This window comes from Pollachius pollachius, assembly GCF_949987615.1.
Source record: "Pollachius pollachius genome assembly, chromosome: 12".
Classification (NCBI taxonomy): Eukaryota; Metazoa; Chordata; class Actinopteri; order Gadiformes; family Gadidae; genus Pollachius; species Pollachius pollachius.
Genome location: NC_136945.1, coordinates 1,577,776 through 1,599,429, shown reverse-complemented (window position 1 = coordinate 1,599,429; position 21,654 = coordinate 1,577,776). Strand labels below are relative to the sequence as shown.

Sequence of the window (21,654 nt, the reverse complement as noted above, 5' to 3'; positions counted from 1 at the left end):
TTCTTGACACAGACATCATGTACAAGCCAATAACTTTTAGGATTGATGAGTATTTGATCGTGAGGAAACATAGTTTTACTGCGAGTGAGTGATTAAAAGAATGAATGAATGCGGGTGATGCTTGGTGCGTGTGTGTCTGTTTAAACAGAAGCAAACTAAACACGTAACGCATAATACAGTCCATGGCAATGTATATTAATTGTGGGACACATGCATATTATCAACACAAGTTGATAACGATAATGTATACCTTTCTGGTAAGAAACAATGTTTGTTAATGTATTGCCGCATATCATTAAATAGACCCACAGTTGCAACCACAGGGCCGCATATATATATATGTTAAGTTCTCTTGGCCGAAATTTACATGATGACTCAGTGTTGCATGTTATGCCCAAAACACACCTACGGGTATTCATGGTGTGTTCCTCAATCCTCAGACGCCAGACTTCCGAGTCGAAAGTCAAAGATCTCCCAGCTTTCTTGCAGCATTTCTCGGAGGCACGCCCCTTTTTTGTCTTCATCTTTCGGAATTCTGAGAGTAGACCGAGAGCAGTGATGACGCTCTCAACAAAATGGCTGCGCCTGTGAGGAGATTTATTTTCTTTGTATTTTTATCACGTAGGTCATTTTAATGTCCTACGTGTTTTAATGTAATTTTAAATGCTCTTACACACTTGATTACATTGCAACTTTATTCCGGTCACCAATTTATACATTGCATGGTCTTACTGTGCCTGCAATACAATGTAAAGTCATGTTGTTTGTTTTCGGGCTGGTTTGCTAAAGAGGCTAATGTAGCTAACAATAAACAACGACTAGCCAATTTCATGACACAATCAAAAAGACGAACTGGAACGCTATAAATGCTCCAAGACCGGAAATGACGTTAAAAGTGCAACTCGGAAGGCTTGCGTCCGAGGATTCAGGAACACACCATCAGACCAACCCATTTTAGATTTGCGTCGGGCGCAAGAGTAATTTATCCGCCAGTATAATAGCAACAGCGCCAGAGATCCGCCCACAAAGCTACTTCCATTTCGCGCTTCTCACTTGCGTTTAAGACCGTTAAAATAGGGCCTATAATCTTGATGTGTCTTGAGTGTAATAATTAGTGGGAGGAAATTATAACACATTTGGAGTATTGCAGCTTGAAGTATTGGCTAACCATTGTTGTGTGTTACATGAGAAAATATTTTTCAGAAGTTATTCGGTCCATTGCGTGTTCTTTTCAAATGAAAGAGGAGCTCAGATTGGTGTGAGGCTTCTCCCCATCAAAGCTAGCCTCGTAGCATGACGCACTGGCCCAATGCTGTCTCGTTCTCACCTTTACCTTCTCATTCCATGCGGTCACACCGATTCTTTATTCAGCTTGGCCATCTACAACTTTCTCGTCGGGTAATAAAGTTCTGAGGGGAATTTCATCATGTTTGGCCTCAAAGCCATGGGAATGTCTCTGGGAAGTATGGCACGGGAGAGAGGGACAGAGAAAAATGTATGTGGGCTCAATGTCAGAGGTGTTTAAGAGGTGTTATAAGAGGTGTTTTATTTATGAGTTGATTTGTTCTTCTCAAAATAAGGTAAATATTATTTTAATATTATACAATATCTAAATATTTGCGCCAAAATAATACCATAATATATAATTATTTACATATTTTAAAAGTAATGAAGGAATTGCTGTTCGGGGGGGGGCACTTGTCAGCAACTACCTTACATGGGAATATTGAGCAAACTTTGATATTAGATCATTCTTTATTTTTTTGCTCCCACTTTTTAATTCCTTTTGCTTTCGCTTTTCACAAAGTCACCTTTGCTTCAAGTGACTTTGCACCTCAAATGTGCATATTGAAAACAAAGCGGTCAACTATATACATTCAAAAGATGGAATTATATTACCCAAGTTATATAAGTATTTATAATGTGCTATGAACGAGTGTTCCATATATAGCATTACCATTATTATTTGAAAGGGAACTCCCCCATCACCAAGATGGTTTTAGATCAATCTGTGCTTTACAATAAAATATTTGCAAAATAATCTCCGAGGGGATTCCTCTGAGCCTTCTGCTTTGGTGGCTCCTAACAATGGTTTGAGATTTATCTCTTTTCAAAACAGCCGTACTTTGAACACATTGTGTTTGTTGTCAATGAATGCAGTTAAATAAAATGGCCTCACTAATTAGTGAGGCTCACACCTTCTGCAGCTCAAAAGGTTCTCAGAATCTTCACTATCTCTTTCCTTGCCTGACCTTGTGCTGTGTGTGTGTGTGTGTGTGTGTGTGTGATGGTTGTTCTTTTTGACCAAAGTGAACCTCATGTCTCCCCTGCTTCCTCCTTCCTCTGTCTCCTTCCCTCAGACATGGCCACTCTGCGGTTCGGACAGCACATGATCAAGGTCTCTGCGGTCTTCCTGCAGACGGAGCTCTCCTTCGCGCTGGTCAACAGGAAGCCTGTGGTGCCTGGTCGTATCCTTTAGTCTGGGAGCTTGAGGGTCGTTGGCCCGCTTGGCCTCAGTCAGGGGTTCTGTCCTAATGACTGGGTCGCACTCCAGAAAAGGTAAGACAAAGATAAAAGGTAAAATAAACAATGTGTCATCCAGCCTCTCGGAACACGTTATCAGGAAGTTCGGTGCTTGTTTAGCGTTTCTATCAGACGCCGTTGTTGCCGGGCAACAATAGCAAAGCATTGGTGATGATAATGGTGATCCTGACCATGTTATGAACTTCATTGGTGATGATAATGGTGAACCTTACCATGGTAGGAAGTAGGGCTGGGACAACGCGTTGACATAATCGGCTACACGAAAAGTCGACACAAATAATTTGCAAGCATTTGAAAATTGCAACACCCTCGAGCTCCACCCACTTACGGTGTTTTTCGTAAAACAGACTTGTGCTTTGTACCCCGGTGTTACTTGATAGAATATGACACAAATACTAAATGTGAATCTGACCATGATACCAGGGACCAGAGACACGTGTGTGTGTGTGTGTGTGTAGGTGTGTGTGTGTGTGTGTGTGTGTGTGTTAACTTTGGTCCTTTTTTATACTATGAAAGTAATGCTGCACTTTAAATGGATCCCAGCAGCACTGAGTGGATTCGTGAGCCTGTTGTTTCTCAAGCCATGAGAGAAAAAAGACTAGAAATTGTGAGTTAATCTGCATGATTTTCCCTGCTGGTGTGCTTAAATAATGTGCCTGTTCCTCTTTGCTGAATGATAATCAGGTCTTGTCTAAGCTTAACTTTCTCAAGTGCTTTGGCGGCATTGGGTTGAGGTTAACTGTGAGGAAGAATTCTCAACACATTATCGTTCCAGGAGACCGACATTGAGACCGGCCCTTCTGTATATTTGGCACACCTCAGCATGATGTCTGTAACCTGATGTCACGGCTTCAAGCCAGAATCCATGAGACATTTCAAAGCCGGTGCCATGTTTCAGGTAACCACTAAGTCCCCATGTATGTTCGGAGCCAGAGTGATTGATGGTCAGTTTGGCGAAAGGCAGATTGAGAAGGAGTGTGATGGCGGTCCTCCTCCAGCCCCTGACATCTGTTCAGAACATGTTTCCTTCCTAAATCACTGTCTCCCACTCAGCAGCAGGCCAAGCCCACGCATGGCTGTCTGCTTCGTGGCTCCAGGAAATAAACTCCACAAATGTCCGTCTGAATTAACGGCACTGGGAGCCTTTTATTCTGTGTTTATTTTTTGGTGTACCACATTATTAGTGTTAGTTTTGGTTTTAGCTTCTTCCTTCAAGGATTTACATCCACCAAGGAGGAGGATTCATCAACTAATAAGTGCCACAATGTCCCTTGAATACTTCTACTTGGGTGAATATAAAAAACATGCATGCAATTTCTGACACAAGAGATAATAACTTTGCTGTTGTATTCGTGTCCTTTTTAGGACGGAATCACTTTTTACGCTTTTAGTGAGTTAGGGATATTGTCAACCTAATACTGAAATTTTTGCTTTGGTATTTCCACCTAAAGGATTATTATGTTTTTTTTTAAATATTTATTTGTGTTATGGGTTACACCACATTGAAAGGCGTAGGAGACATGAGGAAACAGAGACGCCAGCAGTCCTAACATGAGGTAGAGCGCTGCAGTGAAGACCATATGCTGCAGCACACCGATACTGCTACCAGTTCTGAATCTTGTTCCTGTTGTTTTTGTATCCAGTCAAGCTTTCTCTTCTTCGTCCAATTATGTGGTGTGTTCCTTCAGAACTTTTTCTTCCTGAATCTCCCCTCATGATGGTCTACACCAGCGGTCACCTGGTGTTTATTTGGGGGCAAGGACCATATGAGGCGCCCGCAGGCCTGTTCGGTACGGTACGGTACGGTTCATAGTTAAGGGGATTTTTTTTTAAAAAAACTGCTTGTTTGTCAACAACAGAGAATGGCCGTAGATCGGCAGCATTGAAAACACCAATAAACTTGGTTATGGCATTTGCATTTTTGAATTCCCAGACAGGGGTTGTTTAAATAGTGTCGTGAGCTGGGTTTGCACTGCTCGTTTTTTTTTTTCAACAGCAACAGTGATAGTAACACCTGGATGGTGCCTTTTCAAATGCGTGTGCTAGGGATGTGCATTTCTGGCAAAAATACTTTTCGATATTCGCTGAGAAGTATTCAAATAATATTCGAAAATCGCTCAATCAAGAACCCCTCACGCACGCACGCACGCACCTCGGATACACGCACACACAATGACACAGGGAGAGGCTTTTATGATTTGTATGAAATCAATCTGTTTATTTCAATAACTGCGCCATCAACATTCAACATCAAAATTATTTCAACGTGGGCTTAGGCAGATAGACCTACATGCGCCGAAAACGGATCGCTATTTATTTATTTAATTTATTTTATTTTATATATTTATTATTTTACTGAACACAGCCTGCATGACGGTGAACTAGACACGTCAAAAATATAACTTCACACGGTGTGTCTTTTTACTATTTATTTGTTACCAGCATTCGTAGTGTTGATCAGCAGAGAAATAGTCCGCCAAAGACGTTGACGTCGCTTAGCAACCGAGGAGGCTATTCACCACCGGAAGTTGTGAAGGCCCATGCAAGTCAACGGAGCGTTCAACAGCATTGAGAAGAGCCGTGTAATAAATAGCGATTGTCACATTCATTATTCGATATTCTACGTGACTCCAACTATTCGGCTATTCGACGATCGTTGCCCGCTATGTACGCCACATTTACGTACCGCGGTACACCTCTGTAACCGAAGTGCCTGTACCTTGACGGTTCGGTACGAATACGTGTACCGTTGCACCCCTACTCAGTACCCATGAAGTAGCTCTCCGGTTCATAAAGGTTGGTGACCCCTGGTCTACACACACACTGCTGTGTTGTTGCTGTGAGTTGTCTCTTGAATTTGATTGGATGTTGGATGGACAGTTTACATCAAGACATTAAGTCATCGATTTCCACATTGAGCTTGTGTCAGAAACGTACAAGCAATGACGGACTACGGGTGTTTTTGCTTGCTGGTACTGTAAGGGTTAGTTCCAGGTTTACAGTTCAACCTTGTGGTATTCCATTGTTATAGTGCGGTGCTGAGTGGTTGGGGTTAGGGTTAGTTCCAGGTTCACAGGTCAACTTAGTGGTACTCCATCGTTACAGCGCGTTGCTGTGTGGTTGGGGTTAGGGTTAGTACTGACTGCCAAAAGCTCTGCCATCAACAAAGGGCTCCTGAATGGACTCTGCCTGAATGATTCAGATGGTGGGTCACGGAAAAGTCCGTCCGAGGTGATTGGCCCAGGGCTCCACGCCATGGACACCAGAACTGTCTTCGGGCAGTTTCCTGATGCAGGGTTTTATTCTGTACAAGGGCCCAGTTCCCACCCAGCGATAAATACACGCCACTACAAGAGTGTGTTTACATTTCAGACCTGCGATAGATTCTTTCAACGCACTTTGGACTCAACAGAAGACATCTTTGATGTTTGATCTAATAAGAACTTAATATTTAATACCTTGACGGTTTGAAGCTGCCTGTAAAAGAAAGTGTGATCCCAGTCAGGTCCCAGCTCATACCAGGTAGACCGAGTGGGACCTGACTGGGCCATTATCCATTACTCTACATAATTCTAATATCATCGGTTTTCACCAAATGCTTCGGGTGGGTTTTGTCACCTTTTCTTAGTGGCCAATGTTAATTTAATAGTAGATAGATAACGAGCATGTTAATCCCTGGAAATTGACCGTAACCTGTTTACTCTGCCTAGGCGGTTTTCCTGTGCATGAAGTACCTCCTAAAGGGGTCAGCAGCTGGAGTTGGAAGAGGGTCCTTATGTGCCACGTTTCTTGGTAACCGATGCGATACAAAGGCAAGCTACATAACACATTTCAGTTGGAGAGGGGAAAGAGCTGTCTCTACATGCAGAGATGATTTGAACTAAGGCTTATTAAATAAGGAGAGAATGAGCCATGGAGAAATGTTTATCATTTATTGAATATTATTATTAGGATACCTATACCTATAACAATAAATAAAATGTACAGTACAACCGTTGAATAACAAATAAATATTTAAATAATAAAAAGAAAACAGTGCCAGATCGATTTGTGATGTTTGTTTGTACAAAAGGAGGAATGATAGTTGGTAAATGAGCTCGGATTGCATCTAGACTGCAAACTATTCCCATCTGTATTCTAGGGTCAGTTGGGGTGTAGATATGAAAATCCTCATCTTAGAAGCATTCCTTTAAAGTCGTTCCTGTGGTCAATGTGTGACACCAGCAGGCCTTTCGTTTGTCCTCTCTGTCTCCCCCAATCCTCCCCAATCCTCTCTCCCCGGGGTCTGTGTTGAACTTCAAACTCGACACGAGTAGACACATGAACATCATTGATCCTGTTGCGTCACACAATCCAGGGCATCGCTTGCAGTGCCATTGTGTGTTGTGTAAACGACCCGATGCCTCGGGTCTTCTGAGCTTTTACCTCATTTTTCTCCAATCAAGTTTGTGCCAGTCTTTCGCAGTCACTCACTTACACACACACCAATCACGCACACACAAACACTTGTACACACAAACTCACACTTGTACAGACAAACACACACCAGACACATCCCGCACAGCCCGAAAGGTTGTCCTTTACAGTGAGGCCAGATAAGGCACTTAGGGCAGTATGAGACACAGTGAGATATTCATGTAACCTTGCAAGTTGTCATTTTAGATCAAGATCACGTGCCCCTAGATTCATAGTAGAGACGGCTTTTAAAGGTCCCATGGCATGACACCAGTTGTGGTGTGATTAGCCACTACAAGCCGTTTTGGAAATCTGCCCCTTATGACATCACAGGTGGGCGTGTCCACCTAAATGTGTGACGGATAGATGAGCAACGTTTGCTACAGTCCACTGGGTAGGCAGATTTCCGAAACGGCTTGTACCAGCTAATCACACCACACCTGGTGGCATGCCATGGGATCTTTAACATTGGTCATAACCATGCTCTTTGAAAAAAAGGAACAATCCTGAAAGCTGACTATATATTATTATATTCAGTATTTGAGGACTGCTGTGGATTCGGCCTTGTTCTTGTTGCTCTTCTTTGGAACAGACAGTGTTATACAACTGATGACTCGTAATGAGCAGCGGTATTTGCCTATGTTTTGGTTTTAATGTGTAGGATTTTAAATGCGTTGTTATTCTACCGTTTATTTGGGAAATCTTGTCAGCTGTAACCCTGAGCCAGTCAGACTTACTGTTATTATGTCCCAACCGTTTATGTTCCCAAATACATTAAATCTCCTGGAATGTTTATTTGAACCCACTTGGTGTCTGCCAGTAGCTTTGGGATATAAAGCAATGCTTTAAAAATGACTTGTTTAATGTTAAATGCCTGGAAAATAACTAATTGAATACAAACAGGTTTTAGGTTGTTTTCAGTCACCTTTGTTTGCTAACTGAGTGATTACTAGGATGCTCGATGGTGTTTTGTGCCCCAAACGGAGCCTTCAAGGCAGTGCTACTAGGATGTCACAACTTGATCGTCTCTGGAGTACCCTGGCCTGGATGGGCGTTGGCCGGCTGCCAAACCTGTGGCTGTTGGTCTCGCCATGCCCTGGTTGGCGAGTCTGAATGACGCAATAATGGCCAATCAGGCCTGGCAATGCCACCATTTCCGATGGAAGTGCCTAAAACCAGGAAGTAAACATAAGCACTTTTACACATACATTTCCCCCTAACCTATCTAGACATTTCTTAGAGGAGCTGTATGGAAGAACGCAAATGTCTGCATCATTTAGACTGGACCGGATTTCGGATGTCTGTGTAAAGGATGTCTTAGCCCGGTAAGGCAGAGTTCATCAAGCATGCGTCAGTTTTACAATAATGTTGGCCCACCAGGAACGTCCTGACGTACCACAGTGAAGAGCAGAGCAAAGACTCTGTGCTCTTCAGAGCTGCTGTAAAGCAGGGGCCTGCTTTACAGGGCCCTATCTTGCATCCGGCGCAATTGACTTTCTCACTGGCGCTTGGTCGTTGCTGGTTTGCAACTGGCGCAGAGCGTTCTTTTCCCTCCTGCGCCACGTGTCGGTAAATTAGTGAATGATCTTGCGCCCCAAGGGGCGGTTCGGCGAAAGGAGGAGGCGTGTTCTGGCGCAAACGTTCCCTGGTGCTATTTTAGTTTCGGAAATCACTTGCGCCACAAACCAAGAAATACCTGGTTTAAAGTCAGTGGCGCGTTGTTCAGATGCTATTTTAAGGGCACATGCATAATGTTGCTTGTGCACCTCGCGCATACACTTTGCTTATCTCATCTACCTAGCCACACATTCTTGGTAAATTATTTGGGAAAGAACAGCTGATACAGCGGTAATAAGTTGTACTTTTAAATCAATGCATCTGCAAACACTGTTACAGCGAACACATATTTTCTTGAAACAGACATCGTGTACATGCCCATAACTTTTAGGATTGATGACTATTTGATCGTGAGAAAACCTTGTTTTACCACGAGTGAGTGTTAAAAAGAATGAATGAATGCGGGCCCGCGCGTGTGTATGTGTAAAATAATTAATGAATGAATGCGGGCTGGCGTGTGGCCATCTGTTTAAACACACGCAAACTAAACATGTAAAGCATAATACAGTCCATGGCAATGTATATTAATGGGGGGACACGTGCATATTAGGAACACAAGTCGATAACGATAATGCATACAATATTGATAAGAAACGATGTTTATAATGTATTGCCTATATCATTAAATAGAACCACAGTTACCGCATATCATATGTGTGTTAAGTTTTCTATGCCAAAATTTATTTGAGGACTCAGTATTTCTGAATTTGTGGAAGAAAACGCTATTCCATGTGTGAATTAGGCCATATTATCTGGCCATAAACTGAGACATTTGAAGTTTGAAATTTATGTGCATCTGTCTCATCGGAGACTGCAGACGCGCTGTCAAAATATCAACTCGTCAGATTCAAATGCACTCATGGCTCTTAAAGGGGATGGGAGCTGGCACTCTCATTGGTTTATTGCACGTTATCCCCAAACCGCACCTATGGGTAATTAGGCTACTTCAGACCAACCCTTTTTAGATTTGCGCTGGACACAAGAGTCACTTTTGCGCCTGTAAAATAGCAACATCGCCATAGAACTGCCCATAAAACTACTTTTGCTTGGTGCTTCTCGCTTACATTTTAGACCGTTAAAATAGGGCCCACAGTCTGTATACAACTACCGCAGACATTTAAAGGAGAACAAAAAAACGTTTTGACAAAACGAGAAGGCCTACTCGAGTACTTGCTGAGACATGGACACAGGGATAATGCAGACTCAGAAATGTTTAGAGGATTCAAGGCCCCTTCGACCAATACTTTGTCCGGAGAATTAGAATCACGTTGAACAACATTGGATTTTTCTGATTGGAAATCCCAAAGAACTTAAAGCTGCGACAAAAGACGTTTATTTACAATGCTCCAAAGAGGGCTGGAAACTTTGAGGCATCAGGATATATTGATTTTATCAAATTATTGCCCTTCAAGGCTGTCTATTTGTTGTATTATGAACACTGGAGCTTTGGACTACGATGTATTTTATTTGAAAAGATGATCAGGCATAGAAAAGGGAAATGCTCTATGCCTGATCAAAGACCTCAGCAGCTCTGGTCTGCCACAGCTTCAGGAGTATTACTGGGCAGCAGAAGCCAGATCTCTTGTCTGTTGGCAGAGAGCAGAGTCATGTTGGATGAAGGACAATACCCTGCCTGGTCTTTAACAGAACATCCATGCTGACTCTACGACGTACCCTTTAAAAACCCTCGCAAGTCCATCTCTTGCAAGTATTTTGATGAAAATATTGTTGCAAAACTATATATTGTATATTGTATCACAATGTTTGCTATTTTGGATGTCCGACTAAACTCACGCTTGCGTCGACATCATTCCTTCCCTTGCTCAAAGCTGGATGTTCTCAAAGACCAGGAAACTAAAAGTAGTGATTACCGTAGCATTTATGCCATACATAGCTTTACCTTTGGCAATACGATGGTACGTCCATAACTAGGCACACAGGCCTGAGTCCATTGTGGTGTCAGTGTGATGGTTCTGATATCAGATTCCCTGAAAGAGAGGGTCTTAAAAGCATGTGTAACTGGACAGAATTTACCAACTTGAAGCAGTATCTTGTTATTGAGAATCAGAGAATCATTGGGTTCAACCTGATAAACCGGCAAAGCACCCTGAGAGACAGATTCCAAGAACCCTCTCAAAACAACATGTTTAACATCCAAAACGTATAATTAGATGAATAAGTCATGTAGTTGTTGCACACCCAGATACTCTAGAATCTTGAACTGTTGTGTATTTCTTTGTATATTTTTTACTACAATGTGATCAAGATAATTGTTAGTCGTGATATTCTAACTCTACGCACTGATTGTAGGCATAGCCGTCCAGGCTTTGCCTGATGGACTTCAGTGCACGTGAGTGTGCACTGAAGTCTGCACACCCTGCACACTCACCAGTGATTAGAGGACAGGGCATTCACCATGCCGGTTACAATTTGTAACAGTAAATGAATTCACGGCCACTCTTAATCCCAACGTAGCACTGGGACACCACTGGGTGACAGGAGGGATAAGGTAAAGAGCAACATTAGGAATCATTACAGCTCTCAGTAACAAGCCTTATACTACGCCATGTGAAGAGTTCGGAGCTGATCTCTGACTCAGGCAGAGTGGCCGAGAGCCCCTTGTCATGTCTAATCTCAGAGGGTCTGGGGAAGATCATGACGAAGCTGCGTAAATGTCTTCCACTGCCTCGCCCCTGAGTAGAGCCGTGGAAGTTGCCGCACCCTGTAGAATGGAGCTAAGCCCTATCCAGTGTAGGCTTAACAAACAACCCCACATAACCACAGAGGTGAACGCTGTTTCGAGATAGAGCACTATGTGGCAGCGTCGCCATAACGTACAAACAACGGTTGTGTGGACCTTACTGCGCCGAGCATGGCATGTATGCATTAGCATGCCACAAAGTGGTGAATTGGTAAATGACGCTTGATAATAGGAACATGCTGGTAGGCATCTTTGCAGTCCTAGACCCCTTGAACCAATTGCATTCAGAATTTCCTCATTGTAACTGAGATCCAGGATGGGTCTCATCTCCCTTGACTTCTTTGGACCCAGGATGTAGTGAGAGTAAAACGTTTTGCATGACTCAGGGAGGACCATCGTGACGTCTGCCTTCCCCAAAAGACCAGCCTCCTTCGCTGCTAGAGCTGCGCTCCCAGCAGCCCCTTGGGCTGGGGACGATGCCCGAAATGAATGGGATATCCTGACTTCGGTGGGTGGTCCAACCATGTTGGTACAAAGGATGCAGGGACACAGGCCCTACAGCCGGCTAGCCAGAGGGAGACCGCTGATGTGCGATTCACTGCAGTCGCAGAGAACTGCTGCTACATGCAAAACCCTTTAAAGAGGTTCTGTCCCTGTCTTTTTTTTGAAAGGGACATGTTAATATGGTGTGGGTCACAGAAACCAAACAAGTGAATAGATTTAGTATTACCCTTTATAAAAACGACATTTAAATAAATCTTTTGAATATCACCAAACTGCAGTGAGTGAAAACAAAACATGTTTATCTGGGTTCAAAGGTGCACAACTTGAAGGGTCTAAAAGTCCTGTTTAAGGAATAATATGAAGGTGAAGATCCCAGGAGAGGTTTCAGAAACACTGTTTCATTTATCTATTGCCAAACACAACTGTGTTTATGACATTTAATCAGCAGATGCATGCTTACAGAGCATTTTTAAATCTGTCTATTACCTGTGATTTCTATCTTACTGCACACTGGTGCCATAAATCACCAGGAAACTTGTGTTTTTTTTTTCTGAAAAGCCTCACAGATATTTATGAAAGTGGCTGATGAAACAGCATGCTGTCTGACATTTCAAATGCTGACTATAGCACAGAGCGTGCACTCAGATGAAGACAGGCAGTAATCAAGCAACTGTGGATAAAAGATGTTCACTTCACCTGAGTCCCAGAGACAACATCAATATCAATAAGACAAAATGATCAAAATGATAATGTTGTAAGAAATACAACTAGCCAATTATTTTTTTAATGTGTTAAGAGTTTAAGAGTTGCAATTTGTGCACGAGAATTAAACAATAAGTAAAACGAAATCATTAATTAGTCTTTACTATTATATTCATGTTTTTGTGTATATTATTTCAGTGTGATTGCAAAATGTATTTAACTTATCTTATATTATAAATCATTTTGAGGTAACACCAGATAGATTTGTTGTTGCTTCTGAACATTGTAAAAGCCTTTCTTTCATCTTAAACAGCATCATTACTTATAATTACTACAGATTGCATCTAGCTGGCTGAGTCCGCCTTCAGTAATTACTTCAACAAAATGATACTTGTGTGTGTTACAGCATACATGAACAGCTCCATCAGCTCTGCACACACACACACACACACACACACACACACACACACACACACACACACACACACACACACACACACACACACACACACACACACACACACACACACTCATAAACATGTCCACGTCAACATTGTTACTTAACACCTGTACAGTTCCAGGATGCTGAGTGCAGAGCTGGCCTTCATCTGTACAAGAACAATGAGTTTACCAGCTCTGACTCTGTAATTCCAAACTTGGCTGAGTGTGCTGGTTGGCTCAGACTTTGATAAACACCACCACTGATATCGCTTTGGGTGGGCGGAATTAAGTGCAGTTATGGGTGGATTTGAATAATGTATTGACACGTCTGGACGGGGGGGGGGGGCAATGGCCCATTCACTGATCGGCCAAAGGATTGCAGAGAGGCAGAAACACTGCCACAGGCGACCATCAATTGTGAGCTTGTGTGTGTTTGTCTGTGTGTGTGTGCTCTCAGTGCTGAGTATATATATCGAAAGGAAGTAGCAGAACGGGTTGTAAAAATCAAAGGTTGTTGTTCGGCGGGCAAACGTGCCTAAGTGATGTTTTGAATCCCATTGATTTTTATCCGGTTGTGTGTTATAGTGTTGCCTTTGAGAGAGACATCCAAAATTGACCCTTTGTTGTGTTTTTCTGCTGCTCTATTTGATTATCTGCTTGGCATGATTCAGAGTCTGGCTTGGGACGCTGGGGTTCAGACAGCCTCCTCTCCCTCCTTCAATATCCTCACGGCCAGGCACAATCTGCTCATCACGAGCTTCATATGAGGAGCTCTTTTCCAAAACGCGATAAACGCCAAATTGAAAAAAAAATTGTCTGTCCTGCCATTTTGCTGTACTGCCAGAAATTAACCTCATTCAGTCACGTTTCACCTTTATTACGGCGTAAAAAACGCCATAAAATTTAAAAAAACTGTTTTTTCGCCGTAATGTGCAAAAAATGCACTGCTTTTCACACCACAATGAAGTCCTTCAAGAACGTGTGTAAAAAACACAGTTTTGGCCATCAAACCGCACGTAAAAAATGGCGTCCTTCTAGTATGCTAATAATTTCCGCCCTTCTCTTCTCTCAGCCAATGCATTTGACGTGTTTGCGCCTAATGGCTGATCAAGACAAGCAGACCAAATCAGTTCAGCACAGGTCAATTTCTCCTCTCATTTCTGTTGTTAGTTGTAGCGTCATATAGTTGTATCTAAGGGAAACTGCATAGCACAGTGTGGCCACCATGGCCGAAACGGTAGCGACACTAATTCTGTAATCAAGAGGTTGCCGGAGCGATTCCCTCTATTGTCAGATTTCTGCTTTTGTCAGATTGTCACGCTTTTATGATCGCGTCGCTTTTTAGTCAGCAAGTCAGACCTCATGTGTCATAAAGTTCCAAATTCAGTGCCTTTTTAGTCAGCCAGCCAGCCCTCCTGTATCATAAAGTTTCAAATCAGTGCCTCCCTGATATTTTGAGGACAAGCCCTAAGATTTGGAGAATACTTACACATTGCATCTGAATCTAGCAGTAAGTCAAAGATCAAAGTAAGCTGTTTTACTTGCATGTTCTATTGAGGAAGCTAACAATGCAAAATAGTGTAGCTATCCTAGGCAATCATGAGTGTTTACAAATGTATTTGAGGAGTCTGATCACCACACTTAAAAACGTCCTGAGAAGATCTTGCCAGGGTTACCTTGTCTGCAGCAGTTCTTTTTTTTTCATTGTCTGATTAATATGCCAGGGTAAATCCACAGGGGTGAAAATAGCATACATGGACATTTTGGGGTGCGGGAGGGGGGGTATTAATGTAACACATTATACATACATATACTGATAATTGTACCAGGGTACAAATAGCATTCACTTCTAATTGCAACAGGGTACAAATAGCATATACTGATAATTGTACCAGGGGTGCAAATAGCCTCACCCATCTTTTAATCTACACAACACTATTTATATTTTTAACCATTTTTCTTTTTGTCATTGGTCTTTGTGTCATTACCTTATGTGTCTGTGTTTTGGTGCCATTTAGACCAGGGCCCAGTTTCCTGATACCGATGGATCCACGCTCATACGATCATTCTCACAAAGGATCTTTTGAACCTTCGTAAAAGTTGTAGTTTCCCAAAAGTCCTCTTAACATGAACGCGCGTGCACTGCTCTAACGACGTTCGTAGGCTTGTAACTGTCTACTGACACGGTACTGAAATGGGCTCTGTAGGAGGGGGAGACGCAGGAATGTTGTTGGATTAAACTATATTTTGTGACAGCAAAAAGATATCTCCCCATCAAGGCCAACAGCAGAGTAGCCTACGAAAATAATATACTAATATAAATGTTACAAATATTAAAACACAATTGCATACACCTTTTTCACAGCATTTTCCCCTGAAATAAATCCATCTTACAAAAATAAAAAATACCTTGTGTCTGTGTGACAGCTATATCATTTATCTAAATGTGCTGATTTCTGAAACATGCTTTGCGCAGCAAATATCACAGACTTTCTCTGATTCCACATAAGGTTTCATTGATTGGCGCGCACTCTAGTCTTGAATCTTTGGTGTAAACATTAAAAGTGCAACGTTCCATTCATTCATTATCATTCAAACGCAGAGGCATTGACATGATTAGAGCCATTGATTACCTTCAATGGCCAATAGCCAAACTTTCTTCATAAATTCTGGCATAGAAGGACTGCCTCTGCTGTTGCCTCCAACTGTGTTGGGCATGGTGGCCACTGACCATCCCAGCAGTGGTGTTGGATCACTGTGCACCATATCTTAGTTATACTTGTATTGCCCAGTGCTGCCACAGACCTCTCATGTAGATAGATAGATAGATAGATAGATAGATAGATAGATAGATAGATAGATAGATAGATAGATAGATAGGTAGGTAGGTAGGTAGGTAGGTAGGTAGTTAGTTAGTTAGTTAGTTAGTTAGTTAGTTAGTTAGTTAGTTAGTTAGTTAGTTAGGTAGGTAGGTAGGTAGGTAGGTAGGTAGGTAGGTAGGTAGGTAGGTAGGTAGGTAGCTAGGTAGTTAGTTAGTTAGTTAGTTAGTTAGTTAGTTGACCCCAAACTAAATGTCACAATCCAGCAGATTACACAATACAAACAACTGTAACACAATTACAGCTTATACAGTAATACAGATACCACCTAAGCAAAAGGTAAAATGTAAAAGTAAGATATAAGGTAGAATATAAAATACAGATGCAGTATATAAATATAGAGACGCCATATATAAGCTGATTAGGAGGGCTGGCTATGTGCTGGGGATTGCTGTAGTGTCCCTGGAGGTGGTGATGGAGAGAAGGATGGTACAGAAATTGTTGAGTATTATGGATGATGACACGCATCCCTTGCACAATCTAGTAAGTAAACAAAGTGTTTTTAGTGGGAGGCTACGACAGCTAAGCTGCAGAAAGGACAGATTTAAGAATACTTTTTTACCTACTGCAATTGCACTTGATAATTACTCCCCTTTTTAGTAAGGACAGAAGAATATTCAATTAAACTTTAGCTTGTGCTGCTTATATATATCAAACTTATATATGCTTATATATATATATTTATTTAATTATCTTTCTTGAACCTGTTTATTGCACACCTGTTTATTTGCACACCTGTATATTTGCACACATTTTGTACTGGTATGTCTGAGTAACAGCTACTTCTACTTATGCACATGGACCATCCATTCCACTTTTTCTATCCTAGGCTAGGCATTGTTGGTGCATGGTGTTGTTTAGGTGGGATATGTATGTATCCATGTGTTGTTTTGTGTTTGAATTTGGAATTTTATGACACATGAGGTCTAGCTTGCTGACTAAAAAGCGTCTCTATCATAAATGCGTGACAATCTGACAAAAGCGGAAATCTGACAATAGAGGGAATCGATCCGGCAACCTCTCGATTAAAGAGTAGTTACCATTTAGGCCACGGCGGCCACACTTTTCTCTGCAGTTTCACTCATATACTACTATATGATGCTACAACTAACAACAGAAATAAATTAGGTCTGTTCCCGGTATATGGGGTTGCACCCCAGTCCGGGAACTTTAGAAGATTTGGAGAGATGGTTTGAGAGACGCATGTTAGGCAAAACCATCTTATGCAAGATGGTTTGAATACTTTGGATAATCTTTTGTCTATTCGTTGTAGATCTATATGGGACTATGGTGATGATGCTCTTCAAGTAGAAGCACACTGGATGGTGATGATAGTTGGCTATTTGTTTGGTAATTGCATTTGAAGTACATTCTGGTTTACTTTTGGTCAGAAATGTGGTGAAATAAGGCACTGATCTTTTTGTTGCATTGCTGACATTTTGGTAATGCCTATTACAAAAATAGGCATTACAAAAATGCCTATTATAAAAGGAACCGGATCGAACCATGACATGGCAGAACCAAGTCTAACAAGTCAGGCGACGACCACACAGGGTGTGTAGTCTAGGCTGAATCTTCTACTGTTTCACATTCTACAGTGGGTAGATAAAAAGACGGTAGTAAGAAAGTTGGGGGCATGTGAAAGGAGGTCCATGATGATAGTGAATACCTCAAACCTTCCTTTCTGTGTAGAAACCAAGACAAGGATGAGCATACTACAGCAATACTTTCTTTGCCTCCAATGCTTAGCTTAAACAAATCTAAATTGGTACAAAAGAAGATAAAGCCTGGAAGAAATAAACAGAGAATCAAGAGGAGTTGTTTAACAAACTTTAACCAGAATTGGCAAAACAATGTTGAGATTTATTCTCAAACACTGCATTGAGGGTTTTCAGCACTCAACAAGATCAGCCAGGGTTTCTCGTGGAATTGAGACTGCAAGAGTTTCTGTTTATGATGCTTCTGAAGGTCACAGCTAATGCTGGAAAGACAATATGATTTTGCTCCAGACCCTAACCCTAACCCTACCTGCCCAGTAGGTAGAGTTAGGGTCAGAAGCATTCACTAAATAGCCCTCGTTTTGTATTTTTGTTTTTAATTACAAAGTATCCTTCACTTAACAATTGCCTTACTTAAATGCAATTAAACCAGAGAGGTCTCACGTTTCAAATGTTCCCAATTAATTGAAATTGTTAGAAGAGGTATATCCGACTAGTTTCACAACAATAAAAAGCAGGTAAAGAAGTGAGTGGCCAATGAGCTCTAGTGTGGGTCTAACGCACATAGACTGTATTTAATATGGGTTAACCTTAAGATAGACTATATAATACAGGTTAAACTGACTTAACATAGGCTGTATATAATACAGGTTAAACTGACTTAACATAGGCTGTATGTAATACAGGTTAAAATTACTTTATATAGATTGTATATATTACAGGTTAAACTGACTTAACATTCACTGTATATAATACAGGTTCAACTGACTTAACATAGAATGTAATACTGGTTAAACTGTCTTTCCATATGTGTATATTGGTGGACTTTTTAACGAAAAGACACCTACCATAGTTCTAGTTTCTTCGTATTTGATTCAAGCATTGTTGTATTTCTGGCATCTCGTACTGATACGTGAACTTCGGATTGATTTTATTAATGAATTCAGCCAGCCGTCTTCTCTACAGGGACAAACCAGCAACACTCCATGTTGTAACTCAAAAAAGTTAATTTAGTCTAACTTGATAAATTAACTTGTACATTCATGTAAACAGACTAGTATTCATTTGTTTGTACCTGACATGTTTCGTCTACTTCCTGCAGTCTTCTTCAGAAGCGTCAGCTGATGTTATAGACAACCAGCCGTCCCGCCAGAAGAGGCAGGACGGCTGGTCCTCCGCTGTCCGTCTGTTCTATAGAGAACTGCATCCCAGGTGTAGGACAGCATGTATACCCCCTTGTCCTGGTTTACTGTCCCCTGGGCCCATTTCCACACACACGACACAACACGCGTCACAGCAACAGCTGACGCTTCTGAAGAATACTGCAGGAAGTAGTCGAAACATGTCAGGTACAAACAAATGAATACTAGTATGTTTACATGAACATACAGGTTAACTCCTTTGTTGTGCTCATGACAGTGGTTTTATTCAGAGACTAACATTGAGAACAATATTGATCGTGGATACAAAAATACTGTGCCCTGCACTGTGGTAATACTACTTTTACTTTAGTCCAACATCTGAGTACTTTTTCCCCCTGTTTCATACAGTTCTTTAACTCTTTGATCTTCTCAATAGCAACAAATTGTTCAAGTTTGAGGGCCAATTTCAGTGCAGAAGGACGGGACTTTCTGAGCTCACGGCTAGTATCCAATCATAAGGACGCGTCGCTGTACGTCCAAAGATTGTGTCAGGATAAAAAATCATATGTGCTAAACGTTAAAATAACCAATCAAAAATATTTTATTTGTCGAGTATAGTGCAAGTTTGCGGTTGTTTGTGTGTTTATTCTTGAAAAAATGTTCACATTGTAAAATCTGGTTACGGATACGAAGACAGAATCACAGATTTACACATGTGTGTGAGACATGTATGTGTACATGAGTAGGACACTTTGTTTCCTTGTATACCATTTTCCTGATTGCTCCACTTCTATCTGCGGCTCGTCAGGAAGGGAAGCATCCCGACGGTGTTGTGACCTTGTCTGGGTCAGCCGCCCCCTAGTCAACTCCCAGAGCTGCTCTATAAACATCTCTTTGGCCTCATCGGCCGAGCCACAGGCCTGTGAAACTGTGCTATGGATATGTGTTGACACCAGATACTGAACTAAGCCTCGCCTGGTGACCTCTCAGTCCAGTGTGCGGATTGGGTATTGTGTGTGTGTGTGGTGTCTGGTATGTGTAGTGGTAAGCTTTTAATGTGATCCATATTGTATCAGAAGCTTATACAGACTTGTTGATCCAATATGAAGTTGATGTATGATGGTGGAGATGCCTGGGCGCTGACTGCATGGTGGTGCGTGTGGGTGGAACATCAAGGTAGACTCTCTCTTTCAGTACATCTCAGCGAGTACTACTCACTCAAAGCTAATTATGGAGTTTGACCTCTGGAGTCATACTGAGAGATTTCATTTGAGTGTCCCATTCATTGTTATTCTTGTTATTCTTCAAAGCTTCACTGCAATCTGTTTTGAGAAACACATTGGAGAAATAATGTCGAAATACATGCCATCCATCATATTCCTTATTATTTCTTGTCAAAACAGTACACTGTTTAGCTCTATTGTCTTTTAGTACGACAATGACCGCAGCCAAACAATAAGGATAAAAGGCAAAGGCCTTTTGGAATGCACATAGGAATAGATTATTTGTTATGGGTGATATATCCTTTAACTGGATAGCTCATTTAGCTTTAGCTATCTTTCATAATGAGAGAATGTTTCTACGTAATTTGCCTGTTGAGAATTAACTGATATTCGCTTTGCTTTGTACTTTGCGTCACACTCGTTCACTTAAGAAAAGGGGATTTTAAGGGCCTTTCACTCCACCTTAAAGCCCTATCTTGCAGATGTCTGACGTGGATCCCACAGGTTATCAATGTTTCTGTTCTCAGCAGCTGCTGCGGCGCCTGTTAGCCATGCTAGCATCGCACTACTTTATGAGCTCCATCTGCCTTTATCTGCCATCCACAGCCATCAACACAGACCCCCCATGGCGCTCACACATAGGCAAACAGGGTCTTTCGGGGCAGTTAACGCATGCATTAGCTCTTTAAAGACATCGCTGTTAAAACACGGTTCCCTCCTGCTCACTCTGGGCCTTCATTAATCTGAATGGTGTAGCATTGACACCTCTATCTGCTGCACATTCAAGCTTAAGCTTCTTGAGTTATTATATTTAGGGTGCCAAGCACAAAGTGCGAAGGCAACCTATTGTAATTAGGGTGCCAAGCACAAAGCGGTAAGCAACCTATTGTAATTGTTAGTTTTATTAGGGTGCCAAGCACAAAGTGCGAAGGCAACCTATTGTAATTGTTAGTTAGGGAGCCAAGCACAAAGTGGAAAGGCAACCTATTATAAATGTTAGTTTTATTAGGGTGCCAAGCACAAAGTGCGAAGGCAACCTATTGTAATTTTTAGTTTTATTATTCTTATTATTTTTCCGCCACGTTTGACTTACACAGCCTAAACCGCTTGCACGTTTTTTGTGAAACTTACTACAGCTGTAGAGGCTGACTCAAGATTAACAGTGAGCAAATGTTACACTGATTGGCCCAAAGGTGGCGCTATAGCAACAGTCCAAAAATGCAAATTTTGAACAAACATGTTTCATAACCGACTTAGAGTCATGAAACCTTGTTAACACATGCATATCCTCATGGTGAACAAATATGCCTCAAGAACCTATTACTTTATTTGGATAGATTTACGACTATCTTGAACTTTGTTAAAAACACTCAATTCCTTAAGGATCCTAGGTTTTTTCACTTAGACAAAAATCCTTTAGCACCTATCATATATGGACCAATGTGTTCAATCTGACAGTAAGCGAAGTCTATACATAAAAACTAAAGCGCCCAGGAGCCATTAACTTCTAAAAAGGGTGTGGTTTAAGGGTAAGACTAAGGTAAAGACTAAATGCTTAACATCTAAATGGACTCCTCTGATCTTGAGTCCAATACAAAAGTTGTTCAGAATCAAATTCTGAACAATACAGACTCAACATATTTCCAATTAGGGCGTAGCATCAAAATGGGCATGGCCTGTGACTAAAATCACCACAGTTCACAGACGGAATGTTTGATTTGAGCGGGA

The 21,654-nt window shown here is 41.5% G+C and overlaps 1 protein-coding gene across 1 annotated transcript in view; it reads left to right on the top strand.

Moving 5' to 3' along the window:
* The window catches only part of fhit (fragile histidine triad diadenosine triphosphatase), a 186,759-nt gene that overhangs the window by 52,433 nt on the left and 112,672 nt on the right, over nucleotides 1-21,654 (top strand). Inside the window, exon 2 of the mRNA XM_079748771.1 lies at nucleotides 2,361-2,468. Coding sequence (XP_079604897.1) covers nucleotides 2,363-2,468 — 106 coding nt within the window. The 5' untranslated portion in view covers nucleotides 2,361-2,362. The remainder of the gene's footprint in view (nucleotides 1-2,360; nucleotides 2,469-21,654) is intronic.